The sequence below is a fragment of the Mchenga conophoros genome, linkage group LG5 (assembly GCF_057382185.1).
Source record: "Mchenga conophoros isolate Kocher_MC1m ecotype Shallow Benthic linkage group LG5, M_conophoros_male_GT1.1, whole genome shotgun sequence".
Taxonomy (NCBI): Eukaryota; Metazoa; Chordata; class Actinopteri; order Cichliformes; family Cichlidae; genus Mchenga; species Mchenga conophoros.
In genome coordinates, this window is record NC_140530.1 from 21,724,045 (window position 1) to 21,741,157 (window position 17,113).

Here is a 17,113-nt window from a genome sequence, read left to right on the forward strand (position 1 = left end):
CAGCACTATTAAGGTCTCACAACAGCATTTCAATCAGATTGAGGTTCATGGTTGACTCAATGTTTGGATTAATGCCGTTTATTATAGTCAGGTCCTGTGGCACCAAAACAAACCCAAATCAACACCCCTCCACCACTGTGCTTTAATTCATATAAGAACACAAGTGAATTCTTAGTATGGAATATTTTTTAACAGAAATGACAAGTTCTGGTTGTGCATGAAATACCTTTTTTTAGGACAGCCTATCACAATTGACTTGCGGTTCAAGTACATAAAAAATGTCATAAAGATTTAAAGAGTTAAGTTTGATGTGAGATAGTACTAAAAGTATGGTCTTGAGTTTGGGGGTGTCCAGGTAGACATTTGAATTAGATTTCAGAGAAATGACTTTGGTTTATGGCTTCATCTTTTTCTTTTTTCAATTTTATAATGCTATTTTTTTTTCTATTTTATTTTTTTGCTATGTTTTTATCCTGTTTTATTTTTACTTTAATTATCTTGAGATGTTTTACCTTATAACATCATCCTAATATATTATAGTCAGTATTTATTTTATTTTTTTACTTATTTAATATTAAAAAAATATTATTGTAAAAATTTTACTTGAGATATTTGTTTTGTCATATTGTGTTTTATTTTATTGGAAAAAAATAAAATGCCAGTCTATCTTGTTATAGGTTGTAGGTTTTATACAGCGTCTGGGATAAATGGCGTGTACTGCATTTTACTTTAGAGCTTAACATTCTTTTGAGCGCTCAGTTACACTTTACATTTATTATTATTTTGTTTTATTTAATTTTTATTTCTGCAAGCTTTGTTAGGTTCATTTTCTAAAAGTAAACCAAGTATCCAAAACCTTTAAAAAACAAAAATAATTCACATCTTCGCTTTCGGGAAAGAAACTTTCAACGGGAAGTGCCGTTGAGATTAGTGTTGTGTGCAGCTCTTAAAGTGCTCCGACGAGAAAAAGTCGGTTTAAAATCGTGGTAGATTTAATTTATATCGGACAAAAATTCTTTAGAATGCGTTTGCGCTACTGTCTTTCTCGTCTGTTGGTTAATATCTCGTCTACTTTGAGTTTATCGGCAACCACTCGTTCATTGACCGGGTAATTGGTTTTACTTTGTTAGAAGAATAAAGATGTGCATCTGTGTTTAAGTACAATTTCTCCTCTCACTTTGAAAAGCTAAATTAGCCATCCAAACGAGCAGCGAACCGAAGCCTTTCAGCAACATTTCCCATCACTGGCAACCAGCAACGCCGAGGACGATGACGATAGAGAAGAAAGCCTCGCCCCTCCGCCACTGAACGTGTTTAATTACCTCCTCTGTGTCGGTATGTTGCTGCATAATGCAGGTCGCCTCCCGCTGCGTCCCATTGTGCGGGTTTAGCTAGTACCGGAGCAATACAATTAGCTGGTGCTAGCTGTCATTTTCATTTGGCTCGATTATATTGGTCGTCTTACTGTTTTGCACTGCAGCACCAAACAATTGGAGTCACTAATCCTGGCTGTATCTAGGTTTGTTTGTTCATTCTGTTACCTTGCAAATCCACCCGTCCCCAAACATTTTTGTCCAATTGACATTTATTAAGCACCTTTAGAGTGAACAGTGTCTCATGCGGGGTGTGCAAGGATTATTCATTTGCAGTCTGTCTCAGCTTGCATTTAGATGATTGTTTCCAAAGGATCTCACCTTCAATCTTTTAAGGAAAACCAATTCACTTCTAAATGTTAATGTCCACCTAATTAAGTGAAGAACTGCCAAGCAACAAACACTTTTTTGGTAGCTTTACATTAAAAATGTTACCAGTCAGCTCTATTTATTATATGTGAAGATGAAAATCAGCTGTGTTTATCAGCAATGTGACAGTAAATACTTTAACAATACAGGTGAAGTTTGCAATTTGTAACCACATATTGTGCAGGTAAAACCACAGGTCTGGGTACTAGTCCTTTCATCCATTTATACAGTGCCAGACGAATAGCACTATTGTGTGAACCGGAATAATATGAAGGGCTTTCAAACAATTTACTGTTTACCGCTTTCTCTAGATCTTTCATCTTGAGGAAATGAATTTCTTGCGCAATCGTCTCGTTGTTCTGGGCCTGGTATTGTTGGCCACGTTACTGCTCTACCTTCTGCTGCCATCCATTCGCCAGGGCAGCATGGAGCCATCCCTGGAAGCTCAAAAAATGGGGCTAATGGCCACCCCTCCTCTTCCACTTCCAACTATCAATGTGTCTATTCGCACCGGACAGCTGCCTGGAGACCCCCCGCTGTTCTTCCGAGAAGCTTTACCAGTGGATGGAGCTGGACGGCAGATACTGCCAAGGTGAGCTTATCTGAGGACATAGCATGCATTCCAGTTTTAATTAATATCAAACCAATTTACAAAATTAGTTAATAAACCAGATGGCGATGGTGATTATCACAGGATTGGTTTGTGTCTGCTCTAAAATCCCGGTTAACACAGTTATGTGTTTGTGCAGGCTGCAAATTGTCTTATTGCATGGTCAGGCCTTCACATCCAAAACCTGGGAAGAACTTGGTACCATGGCCCTGCTGGCAACTAATGGATATCAGGCCTTGGCGATGGACCTACCAGGTAGAACTTAAGTTGAATCAAACGTCACAAGCACTAAGAATTTGATATACCTTTATTTGATATACCTTTATTAGTCCCACAAGGGGAAATTTCATGTGTCACTAGTGATGATCATCTTGCTTATTACAAGTATTTGCTATCGGACACAGTATATTAGTTACAAAATAATTACTTAAGTTTAATTATACAGTAAAACAATAAAACAAAGTTTGCACACTATTGGCCGTTCCTCAGTTATATGAAAACAAAATTATATTCACAATGAGAATTGAGTCAGTAAGTTTTATGAGATGAGTCGACTGACAGCATACATTTAAAGTAAAAAGTAGGCTACAGCAGTTTTCTCATGCACATTTTTGTAGTTATTCAATAGTGCAGTTGGTTTAGCAAGCTCCGGTTTCATGAGTTAATAGCGCACTCTTGTGGTTAAAAATATTTTTACCTGCATTGTATGATCGCAGACCTTGAAGCTCACTTCAGTCTAGTTTATCATACTTATGCTAGCCGATATATGAGCACTGATGTATGATTACGTATGTTATATGGATTGTTGGTACTCACTTTGTGATTAAGTACAGCATCCTTTCGGAAAAGGGCTTAAATGTGGGTTGATGTAAGCAGGACAAGCCTTACTTGAAATTTGATGTTTGCATGTAGTTTCCAACTCTGCTCCAAATCAAGGTGAACTGAGAAGCGGTCTGAGCAACCAGATTAACTAGAAACACCTAAAACGACAAAAGGGAATGCTGGAAAACACTTTAAAATCCCACTCTGCACACATTCCTAAATGATTGCTTTGTTTACAATGGACATGTATTAAAGCTGATTCAGATTTTTGCGTTTAGAAGTTCTCTCGGAAAACTGCTGTGGAAACTCTTTAGTTTGAAAACATTATCTCACTGAGTGAGTTATTTCATACGAGAAGTGAGGAAGAGCACAAATGTAAATGAAGGAGGCTAACCTGGAGGTTTATTTATTTTTGTAACCAGTTATCTTGTAAAGTGTTTTAGATGTGGTTTGAAAAAGAAAAGACCTAACCCCTGATACAAACCAGACTTTAATATATACATGTATACCTGACACCATGAGGAAAAGTAAAGAAAAACTTGAGCTTGTTGGTTTGGTGAACCACCAGCACACCTCACTCCAACAGGCTCTCCTGCACACAGTCCTCAATAATAAACTACTCTACAATACCGAACATTACGGCTGACGTCTCAGTTTTCCCATTTCAGTCCAGCTAGCCAGCAATGAATAACCGGTTATTGCTTAAGAGACAGAGAGTGAATGACAACAGTATATCTTTTATTTTTTTATTTTTTTTTGTGTATTTTATTATTAACATAAAACTCATTTATCAGCCAGGGGCAGCACAAAAGGGATTCCTTAGACTACGTTTTAGTTTTTTTCCCCTTGTTTTCCACCTTGTTATCAGTTCTCTCACTAGTTAGCGGACACAAACTAATGTCAGTCGATTAGCAATAACCAACCAACCCAGTGATGTCACATTCTGTACTCTCACAAGATGGTGCTACGCATGCTCGAAGAATTACTCGAAGAATAACTTTAAATACTTAAAAAAAAATTTCAGCTTAAACCTGTGAGAGTTTCTTGCACTAGGTGTAAATTAACTTTAATATATGTAGCGTAGTGTTGTAGTGTTATCTATTTAAGTTTATTTAAATTATATCCCCCTTCTTTTATATATATTTTAAGGATATGGAAAATCACCAGACTCGGAGTCTCTGAAGACTGACCAAAGTCGAGTGGATCTCCTTTCAAGGTTCATGGAGTCTTTGGGGGTGAGGGCAGCTGTGCTTTTGAGCCCATCGATGAGTGGACATTACTCCCTCCCCTTTCTCATGAAGAACAGTGCTCAGCTACACGGTTTTATCCCTATAGCACCAGTTGGGACCCGGAGTTACTCTGCACAGCAGTACCAAAATATTCAGGTGAGAGAGGCATAAATAATGATGCGATCTCTGAATACAATGACTATAAATACTTACTGTATTATAGACGCGCACCAGATAAGAAGTTAGCTCCGGGGCGTCGGGCTAGCGATTTTATATATATATATGTGTGTTGTAGGATGGGTGTCTTCCTCTTTGACTTCTTAGTCCTGTGTCCTTTTCAGACTCCCACTCTGATTGTGTTTGGAGCACAGGACACAAATCTGGGTGCCCAGTCCCACAAGAACCTCATACAACTCCCAAATCACTTCGTGCTGAAGCTGGAAGGAGCGCGCCATGCCTGCTATATTGACAAAACCAGAGAATTTCACCAAGGATTGATTGAATTCCTCAGCAAACTGAAATGAGTGGCAGAATACCTGGGCTAGGATGGAATAGTCATTTTTTCTTTGAATGTAGTGACCTGGAAGTATAATAGGAGCTGATTGAAATCTCTACATACTAAAGAAAGTGCTTCAGTGCTTCCTTTTTTAACTCCTTTAGCATAGGATACACTGGACCATGCTTTGTGAAAGGGCAGTAGGTAAAGCCAACCCACAGTTCAAAGCGACACACCATCCAATTTTTCATGAAAATATAACTGAAAAATCATGCAGGTAAATGGTTCCATTTCAATCCAGCTCCAGTAGGTTCCATGTTATGCCATAACCTGCTGATATGTTTTAAACCATCAGTGACAGGCTATGATAAACCTACAGGCGACGTATGAACTCTAGGCTGCTGTAACTAAATTAGCTTTTATGTTGTTTCTCTCTGTAAAGAATTTAGATTTATTTAAAAAATATATATGAAGAAAGACATGAACTATATTAAAAATGATGATCAAAGTAAATCTAAGGTTTAGCCTTTAGGATTATCATTATCCAATTTTAGTGTAGGCACAGGAAGCCTACATGAAACATTAAAGTTTCACAGCAGGTGCTCGTCAGCAGCATCTGCTGTAACATTATTGATTAGTCTAACGTAAACGCAGTCGAGCCCTCCCCCACATCTTTCTTTTACTTCATGGCTTTTTCCACTGAAGTCAAGAAATAGTGATTAGGAAAAGACAGGAAGATGTTTTTTTTCGGCCAATCAGTGGTTGACTGTAGTGACGTAAATCAGCAGAATTCTTATTTCTTGTAGAGAAAAAAAAACTTTGACAAGGGAATAGCTGTTATAGGGGATGAGGTGGGGTGTCCGCCCTGGACAGGTCAACACTCTGTGGTTTGGAAAATAGTGTTTAAAATTTTACATTTAACAATGTAGTATTTCAGATGTCACAAATGCATTATTTTTCAGTTCCTTTGCCGCCTAAAAATACAAGAGTAATTCAGCTTATCTTGTTAAAAAAACAAAAAAACAGAGACTTGTATAGTGGTGAGTTTTGATTCTTGTTTTTCTCATCGCCTGTTGCATGTAAAAAATATTTAATGTGGTTTGAGTGACTGTTACCATTTTTGTGGGTGACATGTAGGTTACTGTAAATAAGCAAATGTTGCTTCCACCTGTATTTGAAAGCTTCTGTTAGTTTCACATTTAACAAACAGCATTTCTATAAATATCTGGTAACCATTCTGGCTCCCATTAAACACAAGCTGTGCTAAACAAAAGCAAACACACTTGATGCTCAAAGTAATGGAGTTTAAAAAACAGTAAAAGAAAGTGTTAACAATGTAAAAATAATTTAAAAACCAACTCTTGTATTATATAATATTGAAGTTGTATGTAATATATTTTCAATGAGTTTGGACAATCATGGAAAAAGGAAAATACGTGCACTGCTTAAAATAAAGGCAAAAAAATCTGTGCTTTGTGTATTTCATTCAGCATGCTGCCATGTTAAGAAGGAACAAACCTTAAGCTTAACCTTGATGTATTTATATGACTTTCTTTGTAGAAGTTTTCTGTATATAATTTGTGACTTGTATATATTTTTTGTACTTTTTTTTTATCCAGGCCCCAAATTAAAATAAAATTAATGAACGAAAGGGAGGCAGGTGGAATGGTGAAGTCGCATAGATCTCACAGGTAGTGTAGGTGAATGAGCTGCAAGAAATACCTCTGGTTAGTTGGTCATTCAAAGTAATGGACAGTGCAAAAGAGGGGTGAAATAGAGAGTGCAGGCAGGGTGGAGTGGGTGGAGATGAGCAACAAAAAAATAGATGCAAGAGAAGATTTACAAGATGGTAGTGAGACCTGCTATGATGTATGATTTGGAGACTGATACTGACAAAAAGACAGGAGGTCGAGCTGGTGGTGGCAGACCAGGATGGAGACGATTAAATGAGTAACTGTCTGGTAGCTCACCAATCAGCCTGCTTTCACAATTTAAGTTCTAGTTTCAACTTGAGTTTCTGGTCCTTTCTGGCATGTTGAGAGTGACATCTGATTTAAAAGCAGGGAGCAAAAGATACTGAGCAGGATATCAGTCAGCAGTGAAACAATGCCATTTATTTAAGGAACAAAATTATTCATGTGTGTACATGCACAGACTGCATGTGCACATAAATCCACATATGTATATGCCAACTGAAGTGTCTGGTATTAAATTTGTATTTTAATTTTAAAAATGTAATACATACATTCAAAGCATACAAGATATAAAACAATGCAAAGGAAATTATATGGGAAGAAACCTCTCAATAAGTAAATTAGTAAAATAAATAAATTTACTTAAATCAAGCCTTTATATCAGAGAAAGCTCATGAGTGCTTTGGAGATAAACGTTGAGATGGTTTGGACATGTGCAGAGGAGGGATAGTGGGTAAACTGGACATAAGATTATGAAGATGGAGCTGCCAGGCGGGAGAAAAAAGGGAAGACCATGGAGATGATCCATGCATGCAGTGAAGGAGGACATGCAGGGCTGATGTGACAGAGGAGGATGCTCGAACTTGGGCGGGATGGAAGAATATGATCGGCTGTAGCGACCCCTAAAGGGAAAAGAATGGTAATAGTAAATGGCCTGTATTTGTATAGCGCTTTTATTTAGTCACTATGGACCCCAAAGCGCTTTACACTACATTCAGTCATCCACCCATTCACACACTGGTGATGACAAGCTACATTGTAGCCACAGCCACCCTGGGGCGCACTGACAGAGGCGAGGCTGCCGGACACTGGCACCACCGGGCCCTCTGACCACCACCAGTAGGCAACGGGTGAAGTGTCTTGCCCAAGGACGCCGGGGCTCGAACCTGGCGTTCGGAAGGTCTTGCAACCTTCCGATTACAAGACGAACTGCCAACTCTTGAGCCACGATCGGAAAACCTGAAAGCGTGTCAGTACGGGGCGATAGCATTAAAATGTGTCTTTCAAATGTGTGAAACAGAAAGGCAGAAAATGCAAATTCATTGTAGTTACCACAGCTAGTAGACTTTTATTTTGAAGGGCAGGAAGCCAGCAGCATGTCAGCTGATACACAGTAACACACACGCCACACACTGTCACAAACCTGGTTACCTGGGTCGTAGGAGCTTGCGTGGCTGGAGAGGGTGAGTAATAACAAGTAATAATAAGTATTAAAATAAGGTGGAGTAAATAACACTGCGCTATTTGCCGTCCTGTAATCTCCGCTGCTGGAGCCTGTGCCAAAAGACAGGGACAATAAGTCAACTCGCTTGAGGCTAGCTAGCTTTTATCAGGACCCGAGCTGAGGTGTTTTAAGCAGGTAAGGTCATGGCAGCGGTAAAAGGGAGACAGTGATAAACGGATTTAGCGTCATGTCTGTGCCAGATAAAGAACAGATATTTGCCACATGAACCTGGCGTGTTATCACTGTGACATGCCGTGTGTTGCCTCCTATGTCCTCAGGCAGAGGATAAGTCGAACCATGCTGCCTGACAAAGACGGTCCAGGTGTTGGAGGCGGACAGCGCTTTCCTGAGGGTGAAGACCCCTCCGTGTCTCTTTTTAGAGACTACCTCCGGCTCAGAACTGTGCACCCAGAGCCCGACTATGGTGAGAGACTTGTATTACATGAGCTCAGTTCGTGACCTTTAGCGATATGGCGCAATTGAATTTTGGGATGCAGTTGTCTTTAATAGACCCCAAACCGCTGCTTGACTAATGATCTTTTTCATGTCTTGTTTCTCTGTGGTTTTCCTTTAAGATTATGTTCGACAAATGCTGTTTCTTTATATAGTATAATAATAAATGTATTGTAAACAGTATCTGTGCTTCCTTTGAGAAACTGTAACATGGATTTTTTCGTATCAGTGGCATCATTGTCTTTCTTCAAAGAGAAAAAGTAATCAAAGTTCACTTCTTATCTGTGTCAGTTAAACATTAAATGCTCACAGTTATGCATGTAACAGATGTTCTTAAACGCTGAGCTGTTATGTAAAGTTTTCAGTTCAGTGGTTACACCTTGTGCTGAGTCTCAGGAGTAGAAAAAATAAAAGCAACAGCCATGAGGCAAAAAACATGTGACCCTGGGGATGGATCATTTTCCAAACAACTATTTGGAGGCATTACGACCCTGTTTACGGTTGTGAAATGCGTCCCGTGCAGTTAGATCCTTGTTGGAAATATATTTCACCCTGTTTTACAGCAACCATGTTAAACAGGGTTTGTGTTCCAGTTGCTCTGAGAGAGTTAATAATCATAGAAAAAGTGAGAGAGTGTGACTGGCTAGCTAGACTGCTTTTCACATGCACATCTAAGAGTGGCTGAAAATGCAATGATGACAGGAGAAGGCTTGTCAAAGTCCAGCAGCAGGAGCTGTGACTGAGAATTTTCACTCAATTATTAATGCTTGAGTGCGATGTCTTGTTGTTTGTTTATTCTTTCATAGATGCTGCTCTTAGGTTCCTTGACAGAATAGCGGAGGAGCTTGAGCTACCCTTGAAGAAGATCGAGGTGTGTGACATTGATGGCTACGTTCAGAGAGCAGTTGTTTACATGATACAGTGGACATAACATTAATAATAAAAAGATCCTTTTCCTGTCCCTGCTCCTTTTAGGTTTTTCCAGGTAGAGTCATATCCATCATGACATGGGAGGGAACGAATCCCACCTTGAAGTCCATCTTGCTGAATTCCCACACAGATGTTGTACCTGTTTATCAGGTATGACATCGGTCTCACTGTATGGCGCTACAATCCTGTTATCACCTGTAACAGACCTGAAAAAAACAGATTTGATATCAATCTTTTCTCCAGGAACATTGGAAGTACGATGCTTTCAGTGCTTTCAAAGATGCAGAGGGCAACATTTATGCCCGTGGATCACAGGACATGAAATGTGTAACTATACAGTGGGTATAACCTGCCTTGATAACTTGCTTTATTAAACAGGATTTGTGCTCTAGTGTTGTTGTGATGCTCTCTTGTATTTATGTTTCTATGAGAAACACCCGATTTAACACCCGCTCACTCAGCCTGCATACTGTCAGTTCACACTCTCGTCCTTGTTCCTGTCATATATCTGCTGCGTTCACTTTGTTCTGTGTAGGTACATCCAGGCAGTCAGGAGGCTGAAGGCGAGGGGATGGAAACCGACACGCACTCTCCATCTCATGTTTGTTCCTGGTAAGATTTTAATATGCCTCTCCATTCTGTTTTTAAATTGTTTGTAATGTCTTTACATATTGTTAATACAGGCTCATGGGTATTTTTACTTACTGTGACTGATTACTCCTTAATTAGTAATGCTAGGACAGTAAAAACACATACAGTGTGTGACTGATACCATCCTCATTCTCCTGTTGTTGTTAACTGCTTATGATGCAGCTTCAGTAATTCTTTAACAGGGATAAAGACTGATCACAAACTGTAGTCTTGTACTCATTAAACACAAAGGAGATGAGTTTTACCTTTGGTCAGCCAAACACATGTGCTCAATCTAAGATTAACTCTGACCTGTCACTCTGCCAGAGACACCTCAAGATATCATAAAAACAGGAAATGCATATTAAGTGGACTCTTATTAGGGGGTCTGTTAACAGTGTAGATGGGTAGGAAAACACACAGTGTGTTAAACATTATCTCCTAGGTTGTGGAGATGTAAACTTTAACAGCAGGACTTTGTCTATTCACATTTATCCAGTACAGACATGTTAAATATGTGCGTACAAGTACGCTTTGTTTCCTGCATCTGTTTGTACATGTTGTACGGTATTTATTGTCTGCTTTCCACACAAAGGCTTTGATTCAAGTCTGAATAAATTAAACTGAAACAGCACCCCTTTCAGCAACATTTCTGCACTGTGCCAGCGTGGAGCGGAGGCACTGGCTCCTGGGAGTTTACATTGTTGCCAGCATTGCTCCTCCCAGCTTCGTCCCGAGCAGATGTCTAATCAGCCATAATCATTGAATCCAAGTAATAAGGATGAAGTTTGTTCTCCGAGTCTTGTTAGGTTGTAGTCACTTATTTATTTACTTATTTTTTTAGATGAGGAAGTTGGAGGCTACAAGGGGATGGAGACATTTGTGAAGCAGCCAGAGTTTCACAAGTTAAACATCGGCTTTGCCCTTGATGAAGGTAAAAAAAATAAAGAGATACAGTTAAAGATAAAGCAGCCTTTGTATTCTTTTTCAAAAGTAAATGAATCAAAATCAAAATATTGAACATGCCAAAGTGTATGAGTGAGTTAAAAATACTTGTTATTTATTTAGTTTGAATTATTTCCACAGAAAATCCTTTTACTTTTGAAACAAGATAAAACTGCAGGTATCCATAACAAGAGCACCTAGTAAAACTAAGCTAATGAAGGGAAGAGACTAACAATAAAAACCTACACATTTAAATTTGAGAATTGATCATGCTGTAGTGAAATAAAAGGATTTAGAGAATGTCTTTGTTGTTGGCGGTCTTTACTAGCCTTTCCCTTATTTTCTTTCTTTTTCAAACATTTGATTTTATCTTTTCTCTTTGATGTCATATAGAAGAGTGGTTTAATCCTGAAACCCACTACATTATTTTTAATAAGTTTTTTTTTAATGGGGGAAGATTATAATTCAAATGTATAAATTATAAATCAAATTTGGCATTTACTTATTTTTCTTTCACATATATTAGTAATTTTCTGTCCATATTCTTTTATGTTATACTCTGTGTTCAGACCTTCCCTTATCTTCCCGAACTGATTCAGCCTCAACCTTACACACTTTCTGGAGAAAGGAGAAGTGTTACTCTGGGAGGTTTGGAAGTGTTTATATGGGTGTTTTTTCTTTGTGATCAGCACTAACTGGGCTTCCTGTTTTTCTCTCTCTTAGGATGGGTGAGACCATTAAGTCGGGATTGTAACTTCGTTGTGTTGTTGTGTGATTTTACTTTTTAATTGGTGTCAGTAACATCAGTTCAAAAAGTTCTGAACTTCTTGACTTTTTCACTGAGACCTTTAAAAAAATGAGTAAATGCAGGTCTGAAAATTTCAGATTATATATGTAAATTGCTTTTTTTTTTTTTTTTACATTATTCATGCCAAAGATAAAAACAAACTTGCCTGCATGGCTGAGTTTATAACAGAGCCAGTGTTTGGTTTGATCAGACGTAAACACAATAAGAGAGAATGCAACAGCAAGCTGATTAACAGCGACTGCTAGATAGAAAAGTGGCCAGCCAGTGATGCTGGCTGACAAATGTGCTTCAAATGATTGTTAATTCCCTTTGTTATAAAACCACAGTAATTAAAAAAAATAGACACAGTTTACAAAGTAAAAAAAAATGTAATAGTTTTTAATCTCTTTTTTTTTTTCATGATAATCTAGAAAGTTTTAGGTTTCAATACAGATAAGAACACTTCCTGAAATATTTTTCGACTAAAAATAGTGAAGATGTTAGACTTTTGCCTCATATGCCTTCATAAATGTCTTCACTGGGTTTAAATTTGACATCCAAACATCAAGAGATTCCAGTGTTTGGTTATGTCTGCTCAGAAATGGGAGTCAGTACATCTTGAACTGGAGTTTCCATGTTCTTGTGCATGAGGTTAGATTCATTGTGATACTAAATTAACTAGTGACTTGCAAGTGTCAATATGAGAGTGCATGATTTTCTGTCTCTGGGGGGTGTACCCTGCCTCTTGCCCTGTGGCAGCTGGGATGGGCTTCCGTTCCCATCCTTGTTCCTGAATTGGATGAGTGGAGAAAAATGGATGGATCAAAGTGTATTTGAGTTTTTTCTGCATACTCTGCAGGTTTGGCCAATCCCACTGATGCGTTCACTGTGTTTTATGGGGAAAGGAACCCCTGGTGTAAGTACAAAATACACAGAAATTGAAACCTCAACTTAAATTAGTTTTGAATTACTGGTTAGATGATAAAACGTGTCTTGAATCAAGCAGGATTACCTCTGCTTTCAGGGATTACTGTCCATTGCCCAGGCAGTCCAGGTCATGGGTCTCGGTTTGTGGAGAATACAGCAGCTGAGAAGCTGGTACTTATCTGTACAATGTTACTGGTTAATAAAGCGGTTGAAAACAGGACTAAAGGAAAGTGTCAGTAACAACACTTATCTTTTCACTTTCTTATAGCGCCATGTCATGAACTCCTTCCTGGACTTCAGAGAGAAGGAAAAACACAGGTGAGGAAATTTACACTTTGGTAGTGTAAGCAGGTCCTAGATTTCCTCTATAATAGATCTCTTTGGAGTTAGTTTGAGGTGATAGGTTATCCCAAAACCTGCTCACAAAAGTGTGTAAATCAATTTCAATTGTACAGAGGATGGGTTAATTTGCTTGTAGGTCTATTTGCAGCTAATTTGTCCCATAGCAGCATGCTTTAATGAACTGTGTAGACATTAAGAACTTCTAATTTATCTTTACATGTCATAAATGTGAGTAGCCTATATTTATTTATTTAAAAACTTTTTTCTGTTTTTTTTTTTCACACAGTATTCAGGACATTAGATAAATATTTACACTTTTGGATGCCTAGAAATGTATGACATAATTGGGTTGTGGAAATTCAATTGCTCAGTCTCTCATGAACGATTCAACATAACTAAAGGAAAATATTTTAAAAAGGTGTCTTCTGGCACATTACCTCTAAATTCACTGTAACCATTAAAAAACTACAGAAATGGAAGCAATAATGTATTAATTGTCAAATACTGCTCATCAGTTGTCTTTGTGTCCCATAGATAATTGGGAAGAGACCATTAAATAAAATATAAACTTTTATAAAATGCAGTTGTGTTTGATTCAAAGTTGCATTTTGGTCTGTTTTGCATTATTACCTTCTCTCTCCTCAGGCTAAATACCAGTGAGTGTTTTACACTTGGTGACGTCACCACAGTAAATATGACTATGGTCAAAGGGGGCGTGGCCTACAATGTCATCCCGGCTGAAATGGACGTCAGCTTTGACCTAAGAATACCACCTACAGTAAATCTACAGGTGCGTAAGTGGTTTATGTGGTGGTGGTCAGAGGGCCCGGTGGCGCCTGTGTCCGGCAGCCTCGCCTCTGTCAGTGCGCCCCAGGGCAGCTGTGGCTACAATGTAGCTTGCCATCGCCAGTGTGTGAATGTGTGTGTGAATGGGTGAATGACTGAATGTAGTGTAAAGCGCTTTGGGGTCCTATGGACTAGAAAAGCGCTATACAAATGCAGGCCATTTACCATTTACCATTTATGTGTTTGTGTAACTCCTTCGTACAATTATGCACATGGCTGCAAGTGTCATAGTACTCCACATTGACTTTTAAATTACCACTGTACCAGGAGTTTGAGAGACAGATCAAGCAGTGGTGTAAGGAAGCAGGAGAAGATGTCACCTATGATTTTGCTCAGGTCAGTGTGCTTGCTCTCAACTCTAAGACTGCTGTTGGTTTGTTCTGATGGTCAGATGGTCTAAATCAGCTGGTATCTGTTGTAGAAACACATGAACCAGAATATCACATCCACAGATGAGAGTGATCCATGGTGGAATGCCTTCAGTGCTTCCTGCAAAGAAATGTGAGTGGACTAAATCCTTTTTCAAACCTGGAATACATAACGCTGCTGTTTTCACGAGTCTGTGAAAGTGACGACATTTAGCCACAATTCTACTCTGATTTGCATCTGTCACATTAAGATGCCATCAGATTACTACATCACTATTTAACAATATAAACCTGAGGCTACAACCCCACACCCCAACACAAATGACGGCACACATCTGTAAGATCTTTGTCTTAGTAGAATACAAAGCTGACTGCACAAAGCAAAGATGAAAACCAGTACAAAAAAGCGACCGCTGCTGACATGCAGTGCTTATACTATGGTGGGCTAAGGGCTGCAGCAGTGTTTGAGTGATTTTATCTCCACAAGGGTCCAACATTTATTGTGGGCTGTTAAAGTATTGTATTTTGTATTTTTATTGTCTCAGTATATTTATGTTAAGTCTTCTTTTCTCCATGTGAGGGAGTATTGCTTTAATTTTGTTATGCTTGCATAATGACAATAAAGAGTCTTGAATCGTCATTGTAACCAGATGATCAGTGTTTTTTACTTCCCCGTGTCAGTGTTTTGGCTGATAGGTGTGCAGTGTTGTGTAGTGGTCACAGCTTAAACCTTTGTTTTGGCTTCATCTGCAGCTGCTAACTCTGGTGATTCTTCAAATAGTATGTGTTCATCTTACTGTTGAACAATTAATAATTTAAGATTTTAAATAAAAATGATCTGCTGTATTAGTTTATGGCAAAACTGAATTTTATATCCTTGTAATCTGCTTACATAACTTTTTTTTCTTTTCTTCTTCTTTTTTTTTTTTTAAATATCCGCTCTATGAGTCTTCACACATTAGCTGCAAATGTTCACACAACTCTCACAATTTGCTCCTTGTGCTTGGAAAGGTTTGTCACAGATACTTGTGGAGCTGTGAAACACTAGAATTTTCTTTTTCATTTAATATGTTATTCAGGGAGATTTACATATATATGAGTTTTTACTTATGCTTTGCAAGCATTTCCAATATAGGCAGTGACACTTTTTGCACACGTTTAAAAACATCTTATCCATATAGTTTCAGCTAAAAACAGGAGCATACTGTGTAATCAACAGCCACGTCTCATATGATCATCTCCACTCTAGGAATATGACTTTGAAGAAGGAGATCTTTCCTGCTGCCACAGATAGCCGTTTCATCCGTGCGGTGAGTTTAAGAACTGACTTGAGTTTGTAAATAGAGGAAATTTTCTTCTGAGAGTCATTTGAGGTTTTTCTTTTATTGACATTACTGGATGAAATCAGTTCTTGTGTTTTAAATAATGTTTGTTTAATGATCTAGGTGGGCATCCCTGCGATTGGCTTTTCTCCAATGAACCGGACGCCGATCCTGCTGCATGATCACAACGAGTATCTGAACGAGCAAGTCTTCCTGAAAGGCATCAGCGTGTACGAGAGGATCATCCCGGCTCTTGCCAGCGTTGCTGCCCTTCCCAATGAGGCTTAGACATAATTTAATCCTTTCTAAAACATATTTACCAGATTATCTGACTATTTAACTTGAGGAATTATCAAAGATTACCAAAGAGTATATCATTAAACGGAGCACTGAGCCTTTGGTACTGTTTATCTTTTTGATTCTCAGGATGAAGTCACACTAAGCTTTGCTTTACTCAGCACAGCAGCAAGTCTTAGCATCCTTTATGTTAGCGTTGAGATTGAGTGTACCTTTTTTTTGAAGGATTAATGCCTGTTGTGTAAATCAGTTCATTTAAAGAACTCAAGTGAAAGCTGAAGAGGCTTTTGATTGCCAGTTTCTAATTAAACCAAATCTAAAATTTTAGATGACAGAAAATTTTAATTAACCAAAAGTCAAACTGAATAAATGTATTTCTTCACTACTGTCACTGTCCTGTTTTCTGCTACACAAACAGGAGAGACATGCCTGATGCCACGTTAACACTCGGTTTAATTAGACCTATTAATTAGAGGCAGAATTGCTGTTGTTTTATGAAAGAACACTTCTGATTGCCTTTGGGGGAGGCATTTAACCTCCAAACATCTGGTTAAAGGTCCAGCAATAACACTTAAAATAATCACATCAATAAAACACTGAATCCATTTGTAGCCTCAAGATAATCACAAAGTGGACCCCAAACAAAAATCCAGCTTTTCCCCCCCACTTAATTTCACCATTATGTTCCTAAAGGCTGCTTTTTTTTATCACCTGTTAACAGCAAGATGGAGCTAGAGCTCGTATTTCACAAAATGCACAACATGGGTTTGCCTCCTAAAGGAACGCAACACTATAAAATGCAGAAATGTCTCACTGGATTCATCCTCCTAAATTTGGTGATAGTGGACCACAGATAGGTGGCAGTTGCGATAATAGGTAAAATATAAATGTCTGCAGGAAATTTGATTTGGTGCTTTGATTTTTCTTTGGTCCTGATATTTATTCACCCAGTATTATCCTCACCCACCCAAAATATTCCATCAGCATCATTTATGCTTTAGGTGTAGTGCTTACTAGCAAACATTAGCGCTCTAGCAACCTAAAGTAAAATGGTGGCATTACTGTGTTTGTGCTTACGGTGATCTCATTGTGAGCATGTCAGTATGCTGCAATTAGCTTTTATTCCAGAGCCTGAGTGCAGTTTCACAGAAAGTCTGTGGCTAAAAATC

General features: G+C 38.4%; 2 protein-coding genes across 3 annotated transcripts; both read left to right on the forward strand.

Annotated features, from left to right (window-relative positions):
• Window positions 1-946: 946 nt before the first annotated feature.
• abhd14a (abhydrolase domain containing 14A) lies at window positions 947-6,366 on the forward strand. 2 transcript variants are annotated; one of them, XM_085274202.1, is made up of 6 exons: window positions 947-1,108; window positions 1,187-1,335; window positions 2,054-2,334; window positions 2,492-2,607; window positions 4,324-4,559; window positions 4,745-6,366. In XM_085274202.1, exons 3-6 carry the CDS (start codon window positions 2,072-2,074, stop codon window positions 4,925-4,927), a joined length of 798 nt encoding a protein of 265 aa, XP_085130328.1. In that variant the 5' UTR covers window positions 947-1,108; window positions 1,187-1,335; window positions 2,054-2,071; the 3' UTR covers window positions 4,928-6,366. The 2 variants fall into 2 exon arrangements, with proteins under 2 accessions (XP_085130328.1, XP_085130327.1); XM_085274201.1 differs by having other exon boundaries at window positions 947-1,335.
• Window positions 6,367-7,909: 1,543 nt separating this feature from the next.
• On the forward strand, window positions 7,910-16,330 carry LOC146574497 (aminoacylase-1A-like). The gene is made up of 15 exons (XM_085274203.1): window positions 7,910-8,056; window positions 8,376-8,521; window positions 9,357-9,421; window positions 9,526-9,630; window positions 9,724-9,818; window positions 10,016-10,092; window positions 10,955-11,044; window positions 12,702-12,758; window positions 12,867-12,940; window positions 13,038-13,087; window positions 13,757-13,901; window positions 14,225-14,293; window positions 14,379-14,458; window positions 15,575-15,635; window positions 15,771-16,330. The coding sequence occupies exons 2-15, from the start codon at window positions 8,395-8,397 to the stop codon at window positions 15,933-15,935; spliced, it is 1,260 nt and encodes a 419-aa protein (XP_085130329.1). The 5' UTR covers window positions 7,910-8,056; window positions 8,376-8,394; the 3' UTR covers window positions 15,936-16,330.
• Window positions 16,331-17,113: the final 783 nt, after the last annotated feature.

Bases quoted from the DNA above. Each gene is read 5' to 3' on its own strand.
- abhd14a (XM_085274201.1), top strand. From the start codon at position 2,072: ATGAATTTCTTGCGCAATCGTCTCGTTGTTCTGGGCCTGGTATTGTTG. The intron at 2,608-4,323 runs GTAGAACTTAAG...ATATATTTTAAG, and splicing joins CTTGGCGATGGACCTACCAG to GATATGGAAAATCACCAGAC. The intron at 4,560-4,744 runs GTGAGAGAGGCA...TGTCCTTTTCAG, and splicing joins AGCAGTACCAAAATATTCAG to ACTCCCACTCTGATTGTGTT.
- LOC146574497 (XM_085274203.1), top strand. From the start codon at position 8,395: ATGCTGCCTGACAAAGACGGTCCAGGTGTTGGAGGCGGACAGCGCTTT. The intron at 9,422-9,525 runs GTGTGTGACATT...TGCTCCTTTTAG, and splicing joins TACCCTTGAAGAAGATCGAG to GTTTTTCCAGGTAGAGTCAT. The intron at 10,093-10,954 runs GTAAGATTTTAA...TTATTTTTTTAG, and splicing joins CCATCTCATGTTTGTTCCTG to ATGAGGAAGTTGGAGGCTAC.